Here is an 11,921-nt window from a genome sequence, read left to right on the forward strand (position 1 = left end):
ATATCATATGTACTCCTAACAGTACAGTTACTCACAAACCTATATTAAAGCCCAGTCATGCAATAAGTAATGATAAAAAAAAATACTGTGAAACCGTCAGAATCTTGAAAAACACTGTGATTATAAAGTCATAAATTGTAATGTAAAGTTAGTGCTTTATTAGTTATTTTATATCAGTTTTATATCCCAGTCAAGAACATTTAATATTAACATAATTAGCAAAAAAAAAAAAAAAAAAGACTTTTTACTCATCTCTGTTCTTGCCCCTCTTGAACTCTCTTCTCTCCTCACCATTCTTTTCATCGCCTTGTGATTTCTGGTTCCTGGTTACATTGTGATTTTCTCTCTCTCTCTCTCTCTCTCTCTCTCTCTCTCTCTCTCTCTCTCTCTCTCTCTCTCTCTCTCTCTCTCCTTTTCATGCTGTCCTTTATTGTGTATGTTAGGTAAATCCTGCCAAAAATAAAACTGAAATGAAGAAATTAAAATGAAAATTGCAATATCGTTTTGCACTTTTTCTTTCCAATCGTGTGAAAATATTATAACAAAATTAAAAACAAAATTAAATCACTTTATTTGCAATAAACATTTTCACTTGAGCATGGGTCATATGTGACAAAAATAAAAATAAAACGATGAAGGCTTTTTCTAATTTAATTTTTGTAATTATCATACGGGAATTTCACAGTCAAATCTAAAATTAAAAAGGTTTTATTTATTAGTCCTTGCAATAGGTTATCTCCCAAACTTATTTAATCTGGACCTCTACAAGTTTGCCCACCATGTTGATGTAACATCCAAGGCAACACCCACTTTTTTTGTTTTTTTGGCGCCCGTGGTAATTTTTAAAAGTAGCCCAAAAGAACGCACCCCATTACCCATGAACTTTCACCCATGGCTAAAATTTCAAACAAGTCCAATTTCGCAGGAAAATCGCAAACCTGGCAACTCTGCTTTCAGCTTACCCTTGCTCTGGCTCCAGCCTTGTTACATCACATGATCACAGTCTTCAGTAAAAAGAGCTCCCTCTGTTGCTGTACTGCGGTAATGCAGTTTGAATTTGCTGTTATTCACAAGTTATTGCAGCTCTTTCGATCTGTTTATTGTAAAAACTATATAAATACGATTTATTCTATCATATGATTCTGCAGTGCTGGTCCACAGCAACACACACATTCATATGCACACATTCCAACTGATCTTTCATCTTTTTCCACTCTGAATAAAGCGCAATAGAAACGCTTCCACATGCTAAATACGCCAGCATGCCCTCCTCTCCCGGCGGGTACTGCTCATGCCCTCTGTGCCACGAACAGCAAGTTAAACCCTGGCTGTTTTCTTTTGCTCCGGGCTTCTGTTTTCTCTTATTGATTTTCCCTCTATTACCAGCAGCCCTGCTCTCTTCTCCAGTACACCACACCGCCTGCAGAACATCAAGCACATCTCCGTTCAAACTAAACGCTCCAACATCGCCAAAACACCAGCTTTAAGAAAGGTGCTCGGTTTTAAATGTAATGTCTGTTAAATGTAAAGAGATTGTTATTATTTGTTATGGGAGTTTTATTTGCTATTTTTTCACAGTGTAAAAAGAGTGAGCAGCTGGTGTTCTAAAGTGGTGTAAAAACATAAATCAGCAAACATGGAGTTGTAAGGGTTTGATATGACATTTTTATTTTATTTTTAATTTAACTATATTTTTTACCCAGTTTGGAAATCTAATTACGCCATCCCTATTCATATGAACTCCTCCATCACTTGTAATGATCCCGATACGAGGAAGAGCGAACCTCCGATACATGTGAAGTCAGACTCCTTTCTTTTTTCTTTATTTCAATTTTTTCCCCATTTTCTCCTCAGTTTTTTTGCTCAGCCAATTACCCAACCTACTCATTAGGACTCCCCCTATCACTAGTGATGCCCCAACCCCAGGAGGGTGAAGACTAACACATGCTTCCTCCGATACATGTGAAGTCAAACACCACCTCTTTTCGAGCTGCTGCTGATGCAGCATTTGCCAAGTAGCGACTTGGTTCTGATACATCAGCTCACAGACACCTTGTGCTGATCAACATCACCCTTCAGTGATGTGGGGAGAGAGCGCCATCTACCCACCTGGAGGCAGCAGGTCCAATTTTGCTCCCTCTGAGCACTGGCAGCTGATGGAAAAGCTGCATGAGCGGGGGAGTTGGAAACATTAGCACATACAAAGCTGTCCTGCACTCTGACTAGCAGTAACCATGCTGTTAGCTTCTCACACAATAACAATGCATTTTTAATTAACTTAACAAACATAATTCCCAACCATATCACCACTGATAGCTGAACTTTAATTTTGTAGGATAAACTTACAGCATTGCCTCTATGATATTTTGCTTTGAATGGATGGAGAAGAATGAGCTTGACTAGCTTCCTGACAATCAAAACAACAGCTCTTGAAATCCCCTGGAAGTGACCCAAAAAGGAAGTGACATAATATGATAAATAACCAAAGAAATAACACTAATATCTTCCAAAAACATTATCCAACATAAAGTAAATGATCTAATACACTTTCTTTGCTTTTTACACAAAAAATAAACAACATTATATTTAATAAAAAATAAACTTGAAGCAGTAAGCAACACAAGTATTTTATCCTTTTTTATAATACAAATGCTGTGAAGTATTGTAGATAATTACATTGTGATGTATTGAGTATTACACAATAACGGTATCGTATCGTGGGCAGTGTATCGTGAAAATATTGTATAATGTGATGCCCTGTGATTCACCCTTAGTGCTGAGAGAATGATAGCTTGTAGATTAGAGGTGGGAGATGACTGGCGACACAACATAATTATCTGAGAATTTCAGTAAATGTTTTTGATATGATTCAGGTTATATTTTTTTTGTTTAAAAGTGTAAACGATTGTGGTCTAGAGGTGGTTGATCACTGTGTCTTCAATTGACGATAACAGTGTTTTGTTTGTTTCTTGTAGAAACTGTGAAATGGTTCCAAAGTTCCGGTAAACTAAGAACGTTTTTTTTACATTAGAATTATTTTTCCTGGCCTGGGTGCGCCATGGCTCCATGGGTTTGGTTCATTAAGTCGAGTGTATAAGCTATTTTGAAGCGAGTAGAAGTCCAGAGTACCGAACTCTGGTTCTCCTGAAATTGGTGAAAGCTGTGTGAAAATATCCTAGATTTTGAACAATGTGATGTTTTTCTGAGTAATGTAGTTGTCTATACTGTCTATAACAGGTCCTATATGTTTGATTTTAACTGCATGGTGTAAAATTTATTTGATTTTCTCTCATCAGAATTTCTCTCTGTCTTGTTTTTTAGGCAGTCGAGTGGAACCGTCATAAAGAACAGGTACGCCCAATACAGTTCACACCCAGCCCATCTCCCTGCCTATCACTTCTGTACTAATACTGTACCTCACTTTAGAATAGCCCAGTACATTCAGTCTAACTCAGAAATGTATATATTTTTTATGTTAGGACTGCATAAATTTGGAAGAACTTTTTTTAGTGTCTTTCTGGCTAAAACACAGATGAGTCAAATTATAATACTAGTGAGCGATTTTTGAGTTTTACAGTGTGTATTTTATTTATTTGACATCAGGCCACAGTCTGATGAAAACTGAATTAAATGGTTTGTGTGAAAGATACAGTATTTTTAATGTAAAGATTAATAGTAAAGTTGGTAAAGTTTCTCCTCATGTTTATTATTTATTTGTTGAGGGTAAACTGAAAGATGATGTTATTGATGATCACAGTTAATTGTTCAGTCATAATAGAACAAAAATAATTGTATTCAAAAAGCACTTACACTGAACTCTTGGAAATACAGTTCACAAATACTGTACAGTCTTTAGATTAAAGATAAATATATTTATATTGCTGTGTAGTGATTACAAAATACTTGTGTAATGCAGTTTGACTATTGTCTAGTTAGATGTAATTTTTTTTGTTAAAATTGACCAAAATGGCTCCCTATTTACTAATCACGGTACTATTGAGTACGTCAGCAGTACACTCATTTTTCTCTGATTGTCCGATTTGTAAAGTGGAATTAGAACAACACTATAAACTCCCATAACTCATCATGCATAATATGCATCATGATTTATAGTAAATATCGCTGCATGCTAGTAGTTTAATGTGTCCCAGAATGCATGGCGAGTCTCGCTATTAATCAACAGACAGTCGAACAAACAGAGCGGACAGTGAACCATCAGGGTTGCCAGATTCTTACATTGGGATCCAAGTCACTAGGTAAAATGTGTTTGAAATCTGCCAAAATGCAGAGAAAACCACCCAAAAAACAGCCGATGTTCAGCATATCAACAGTATAAAAGGGTTTATTTTAACATGATCTTAAATAAAATACCTTATCTTAAATATCACCAGTTACAAAAATATATTTTATCTGCATGTGTGTATTGTATATATGTGATTGGTGTATTGTATGAAAAAACACAAGAATCAATGCAATCATAAAAATAAGTATATTACATAAAAATAAACCTGAAGGCAATGAAAGAAGTAAATACTTAAACATAATAACCAACACAAACGCTGCTTATTCAGATTTCCATCAGCAAAACTAAAAGCTCTGTTTCTGCAAGGATAGTGTTAAATATCTACAACACTGATGAGTTAATTAAAAAGCCCAACCTTTCCTCCAGTCAATTTCAGACAGAATTTACCCAACCTGGCCACAGTGTGAGCCGCTGTACACTGTTGATTTCAGACGTTTCTCTTTCAGAGCTTCACTAACTTTAATTCAGAGCTCAGTTCTTGTGTTTATGGAGTTTTAAACGCAGTTCAGGTGTTCATGTTTAAATGACCAGAGCGGGCGCATGGTAATGATGAGGGCGTGTCCGCATTCACTCTTGTTTCATCACTACTTAGTGAACTAAATAGTCTCTCCCTATATAGTGCAACACTAATGAGGGAGTAGGGAGCCATTTCTGTCACAGACAATATTTGCTCCTCTGAGAGATTTGGCAGGAGCAGCCACTGCTGATATTAATGATATACCCTCTGTATTTACAGTAATAAAAAAAAGATATAGAAAAGCACGCTGAAAAACAGTGTGAATTTTCCTTTGGCATCAAAGGAAAATCCTTTGGTTCCTTTGGTATTACTGCGATTACAACACTAAAATAATGTATTGGGGAGTCCTAGTTAGCACTGGGTGGTTAACTAAATTACTGTTTTAATGTGATTTTCAATATAAAAGCAGCTTGTAACTTTAAAGGGAACTGTTTGCTTTTCTTAATAAAAATCTAAAAATAAAAATGATATTATTTAAACATTTGGCCAAAGACTGAATACCGAAACTGAACACATTTTTTTAATATATTGATAATCTAATAGCATATTGTCAGGGGCCTTTTAATTTAATTATTATAAGAAATATTTAGAGATTGGAATTTCAATATAAAAATGTTTAAATGTCCTAAATGTCCACTTATTTAGGATATTTAACCATTGTTATATAACTCCACTAGTTTTAAACAAAGTTGACATGCCAGCTCATTCGCATTAACAGGCTCATATCAGTTACAAAAAAATATATGGGCAATATTTAGAAGAGCTAAAATAATTGCGGCCATGTTTAGATATTGTTTGATAAATCGCTGTTGTAATTATCGTTACAGGCCCAGCTATAGGCGAAGGACCAGAGTGATGGAGAAACTGATAGTGTTAAATTGAAAGGAGAAAGAAAGTTTTAAACTCATAAAACCGGACCGAACCGGAGCAGAGTTTGTGTTTAGTGCAGTCAGCACTAACTCAGCTGTCCTCCAATGCCCCGCTGGCAAAAATGGGTCAGTCCACCAATCACGGTGTCCGATGTGTTCTCAGTTACATCACGGACGTCCCCTCCGGCCAGTGTCAGCTCTGGTCCCTGGGCCGAGTTTAGCAATATACTCACTGGGACGTGATGCAATTTGGCTTCATTTTTGCACTGGTGTCGCTTCAGTCCAGCCTCTGATTGGTTTACAGTGAGCTGTGATAGATCACCAGCGCTCCCTGTGATTCTGCTCGGGCCCAGATTCTCCTCTAGCTGTGTATTAGTGTAAGGATGGGTAGGTTCAGAGTGTTCAGTAGCTCTGTTCTCGTATATGCTGTTTTTAAACGTCAACTTTTACTGCAATAAGGTATAAATAACAACAACAACAACAATAATAATAATAACAACAATAGAAAACTGAAAAAGTTGAGTATCATAATCACTTTAATAAGTATGTAGTTATACCTAAGTTTTCTATTTGATTTTGAACAGGATTCACAATACAAAGATCCGTACATAATATAACACACACAGAGTTTCTTATAACTTACTAATGTACTAGTACTTGTACTGACCAACGAGGCTCTGATACCCATTATTTTCAATTACAGAGTGTGCAAGAGACAGAAAGAGAGAGAGGGAGTTAAAGTGACTTAAAGAGATTTAAAGAAAGAGCGTTAGTCACAGATGAAAGGGTGAATGTAAGTGCAGATATATAAATATTTATTTAATAAACAAGATAAACAAAAGCAGAACAGAAAACAAACACCGAAAATGCAAAATACACAAAAAAACTAAACTGGGAAACTTAATAACAAAGACCAGAACAAAAAACGATTAAAACTAAGAAAACAATATTACCCGAATCAGAAGCAAACCTGACGCATACGCAGCAAAGTAGTGGACGAAAGACTCCACATTAAACACTGAAACAGAGGGGCTTAAATACACAAGGAGGATGAGGAACACCTGGGACCGGTAAACGAGGGGGCGGAGTTACAAACAAGACACAAAGTAACAACACTAATGGCTAGGGAAGGGCTAGGGTGGAGACAGGACTATATGCTTGCAGCACACGGGGTAGGTAAATAAAACAAGGAAAACAGCAACAAATAGAGATGCAGGACAGGAACTGAAAAATACAAGACATAAAAGCCTAAAGGTGTGACAGTATTAAAGAGAGAGAGGTTTAAAATGTGAGATGTTAGAGTTAAAGAGAGAAAGGGAAAGTGAGAGAGAGTTTTAAATGGAGAGATTTAAAGAGTGAGAGAGAGAGAGAGAGTAAGTGAGAGAGTTAAAAAAGAGTGAAAGAAAAAGAGAATTAAAAGACAGAGTTAAAGAGATAGAGAGAGTTAAAGAGAGGGATTTAAAGAGATAAAGAGAATTAAAGAGAGGGATTTAAAATATAGAGTTAAAGAGAGAGATGAGGAGAATGATTTAAAGAGAGAAAGATAAAGAGGAGTTAAAGAGAGAGAGAGTTAAAAGCAGAATGATTTGAAGAGAGGGATTTAAAAAGAGAGATAAAGAGAAGGAGTTAAAGAGAGAGTTAAAAAGAGAAAGTTTTAAAAATAGATAGAATGAGATAAAGAGAAAGATAAAAAGAGAAATTAAAGAGAGTGAGAGTTAAAGAGAAAGAGTGTTAAAGAGAGAGAGTTAAAGAGAGAGTTAAAAAGAGAGAGTTTTAAAAATAGAGAGAATGAGTTAAAGAGAAAGATAAAAGAGAAATTAAAGAGAGTGAGAGTTAAAGATAAAGAGTGTTTAAGAGAGAGAGTTAAAGAGAGAGTTAAAAAGAGAGAGTTTTAAAAATAGAGAGAATGAGAATGAGAAATTAAAGAGAAATTAAAGAGAGTGAGAGTTAAAGAGAAAGAGTGTTAAAGAGAGAGAGTTAAAGAGAGAGTTAAAAAGAGAGTTTTAAAAATAGAGAGAATGAGTTCAAGAGAAAGATAAAAGAGAAATTAAAGAGAGTGAGAGTTAAAGATAAAGAGTGTTAAAAAGTGATAAAGTAAAAAACAGAGAGAGGTATAGAGAGATAGAAAACAATAGAAGAAGTCTGAAAGTCTAGATCACAGTTGATGTGTTTGTTATGTGGTATTCTGTACATTTATGCTGCATTACATTTATGTTGGATGTCAAAGATGAGAATGACGTCACGCCCCAGTTGACTGCATTTTAATTAAACATTCAGTTATTAGATATCATTGCTCTAAGTTAGCATTATTAGCTATACTGGTTGATAGCAACACATTATACAGTATTTAGCTTATTTACACACAACTGAATCATGCACACAGATAGAGGTAGTACAGTACTGTGTGATATCTGATTTAATGATACACTAATAAATAGAAGTGATCATAAGTGTATAATAATTCTACTTTTACTGTTGTTGTGCATAGCGGCCATCTTGGATTTTGAATTCAGAGTTGGCAAGGCTCTCTTGATTTTCTGAGTAGGAATTTCGAGCTGTGGGGAAGTGCAGCAGAAGTTTCCTGCTTCAAACTAGAAAATTGAGAAATCCGAGATCAAAGAGAACACAGCATTAGTCCAGTTAGTTTTGGTTTTACAGTGGGCGGAGTCTCTCTATACTTCACACTGATTGGTTTGAATTATGCAGTGAGTTTGGTGTGTCACTTTTACAGATGTTGTGCTGAATTTTGTGCCCCTCCCAGAATTAGATTCCATTTATTTGTGTTTATAAATAAGGGTTAATCTACAGTTACAGTAGATACAGAATCACCAGCACCGTAATCTGCTGTACCCAAACTGCTGCATGACGCTCCTACACATTGTCAAAAGGAGATGGATTTCAGCATAACACCTCTTCTTTTTCTTCTTCTATTGTTTAATGGGGGATGATAGGCTGACTCAACCTCCCGTAATTGATCTGAATACAGTCAGAACCATCTAGAGTCTTTTACACTGTAAATCAACCAGACCATGGATTACCTGATCCGGAGTGAAACTAGATCTTTTGGTTGAAGCAAATTCTGGTCAAACAGCAAACTGTTTTATTTAAAAAGCCCAGTATCTATTCTATTTAAACCCTGTCGGAGAGCAGGTGAGTAAATTCAGTGCTGGGTTTGCAGAGTGAGGGTTCTGTATTTGCAGATCCTGCAATAAAATTCACAGTGTTTACAGAACATACCTCAGCATCCCGTACTCTCCTCCGCTGCTGGAGAAAAGGAAAACGTTGACTGAGCATTTCTTTACCACGTGAGCTCTGCATGCCCCCCCGCCACCACCTTATTCAGACAATACAGTCTGCTGATCTTACGTTTCCGTGCTCTCGCCATCAGACCTGAACATATATAAGATTTATTAAGACTCTAAGATTTATTAGGCCCTATCTTACACCCTGTGCAAGGCATGTTGCGATGCTCATCGCTATCTTACGCTATGCCCACAGTCTATTATCATGCCTTCACGTGTCATTAAAATAGCATCTGAGTTTGGAAATATATCTACGCTGATGGCTGTGGTGGTCTGGAAATTAGGTGTGTTCAGGTACATTTCTGGTGTCTTGCTATTTCGGCAGCGGAAAATACAGGTGCACCACTGACTGAAATTAACCTAGACAACAGTCAATCGTCTGAGTCCATTCTTATCACCAGTGCACAAATATCGCTGCTCGTTACACATACACACAAATGAAATTATTAAAAGAATAAAGAGTAAAATATGCTGGTGCACCTTCACAGCATGAATGAGAAGGTTCGTTTCCAAAAGAGCTGCGCTGTTAAAATACCAATATACCAAAGTCAGAGCACACCTGCCTCTTAAAAGGAATGGCAAGTGACACACTGATTGGTTTATTTCACGTTATGCTCAAAACACACCCATGATTAATTAAGAGAATTAGTGCATGCCTTTTGCACCTTTCAAGCTGTGCAAGGCATATTATTTTTTGCCCCCACGATATCAAAGACACACCAACAAGCCCTAAATCCAGCTGCATGATCCGCAGTCTAAAATAGGGCCCTAAATGTTATAGGAGAGGGAGGTGTTGGATCCAAATGCACAGCAAAATGAAAGGATTTCATTTAGTTATATAAGTTCTACATTATTTATGAATATGATTTATTATTATTTATATTGTCTTTTCTTTTATACTTATAATACTTTCTTAGAACAGAAAAAGTGAGCTTGTGGAACTTGAAATGTTTCTCTGCAGAGAAGACTAGAAAATGGGTGGAGAAACAAATGTCTAAAAAGAGGTGTAGAAAAAAAGGAGGTAAGCAGAACAAATGCTACTCTAGCTACACTCAAAAGACAGCTTTCTCAACAAGAAACCAAATTAAAACACAACTCAATCTAGGCTAATCTCCTTTTTACTTTGTTTTAAGAATTTAAATTACACAGGTGGTTTTTTATACACTCCCCATTAGCGTTATCCTTGTCTTGATTTTCTTTTATGACTTAACTTTCTTTTTTGTTGTATTTTCTTTTTTCTTTTCTTTTTCTTTTTACTGTCTGTTACTGGTCACCCCTCTACAAAGGTGCAACAGAGAAGTGTGGTTTTACTCGGGTTTTTATAGATAGGGACCCAACTCCACTTTTGCCCTGCTAGTGGCCAGTGGTGCAGCACCCTAACTAGTTGAAACTAAGAAAAACTAGTAAGACTATCGAAGTAAAAGTCAGTAATGTAAAAAAACTAATTTAGAGGCACGACTGGCATTATATAAGCCCCAATTACTGTACCAGAAGTGCTGGACAATATGGCCAACATTGATACGTTTCTTAATTTCTGTCGATATGATATAATTCTAAACAGTATAATACCTGTGCTGTACATCGTCATATCACATCACATCTGCTCCTTCACTGTGAAGGGACTCCAGCAGCTCATTTACAGAACAAGCAATGCTATTTTATGTAGTATTCTGTTTATTGTAGATTTAAAAGTTTGTGCTGCTGTGTGCTCATGTGTGTGTAATAAGTGGGGGTGTATGCCCAGCGCTCCTGTGTTACCAAGATAGCAATGAACATCTCACTTTTGACGTCTGTTTAGGTTGTATTCAGTCGGTGGAGCTCCTGTGTTTCCATTGCCAAGATAGCAATTCTATAGAAAGTTACCTGAACACACCTCACTTCCAGACCACCACACCGCACCGTTGCTATTTAAACAATGCAGAGGGAAGGAGTGAAAATAAACTGTTGGTGGGGTGTAAGATAGCAGTGAGCATCGCAACGCATCAGGGTGTAAGATAGGACCCTGTTTGTGGTACTGTTTGACACTGTTATACTTATGCTAAATAAAAAGTTTAGTGTTCAGTTTTTGCAGTAGTGTACTTTTGAACTAGTGAGAGTTTATAGGGGTGAGAATCACAGATCATCTCATGATATGATATTATTATATCACAAGATAATTCTCTAATTCTCACAGAACAGCTGTGTTACTAAAGAGAATAAAATACTCCTAAATAATCAAATACCAGAATTTATGGATTTATTGATGTCAGATTCACACGATTTAACTACCAATATCCTTCACAGGTATACTGTATATATCAAAACAATATGATATATCCCAATATTTGTGTAATAACTGTCTACACCAGGGGTCGGCAACCTATGGCACGCGTGCCACTGCTGGCACGCCAAGGCATAATCACTGGCACGCGACACGCTGAACCAGCATCAGCAAAAAAAAAAAAAAAATCAGACTGACAGCACGACCCTTCAATCGAATTCGCTCCTCAACGCTCTGCACTCAGCTCCCGCCCACTTTCCCACAGACCCATGTTTAAATTTAGCCTAATCAAAATCAGTTAGCCCACCTAATAGCGTTACAACAGATGACAGAGCTTCCAGCTTAAAAAACCACCCTGACCAGTTATGCTTAGGGCCTCCAAAACCTTAGCAGCGGCCCTGTCTGCACTAGAAAAGTTCGGCTGTCTCAAGAGCATTGCATTGGCCCTCTTGTCAGTGTTCGGCTCAACATACCTGTGTGAGCAGGTATTTTCGCACATGAAAAGTGTGCTGAGCCCTATCCACAGCCGTTTGACGACGGACAATTTCGAGTCATGTTTACAATTAAAAGTGACAAACTACAACCCCCAGATAAGAAAGCTCAGCCAAGAAAAGCAAGGACAGGGATCACACTGACTGGTAGGCAAGATATATTAATTCAGTGCAAATTA

General features: G+C 36.8%; 1 protein-coding gene across 1 annotated transcript in view; it reads left to right on the forward strand.

The window, feature by feature from the left end:
• dpf1 (double PHD fingers 1) overlaps positions 1-11,921 on the forward strand; it is a 108,478-nt gene that overhangs the window by 25,875 nt on the left and 70,682 nt on the right. Inside the window, 1 exon segment of the mRNA XM_049467158.1 lies at positions 3,322-3,351. Within this exon segment, the coding sequence (XP_049323115.1) occupies positions 3,322-3,351 (30 nt within the window).

This window comes from Astyanax mexicanus, chromosome 18 (genome assembly GCF_023375975.1).
Source record: "Astyanax mexicanus isolate ESR-SI-001 chromosome 18, AstMex3_surface, whole genome shotgun sequence".
In the NCBI taxonomy this organism is placed as follows: Eukaryota; Metazoa; Chordata; class Actinopteri; order Characiformes; family Acestrorhamphidae; genus Astyanax; species Astyanax mexicanus.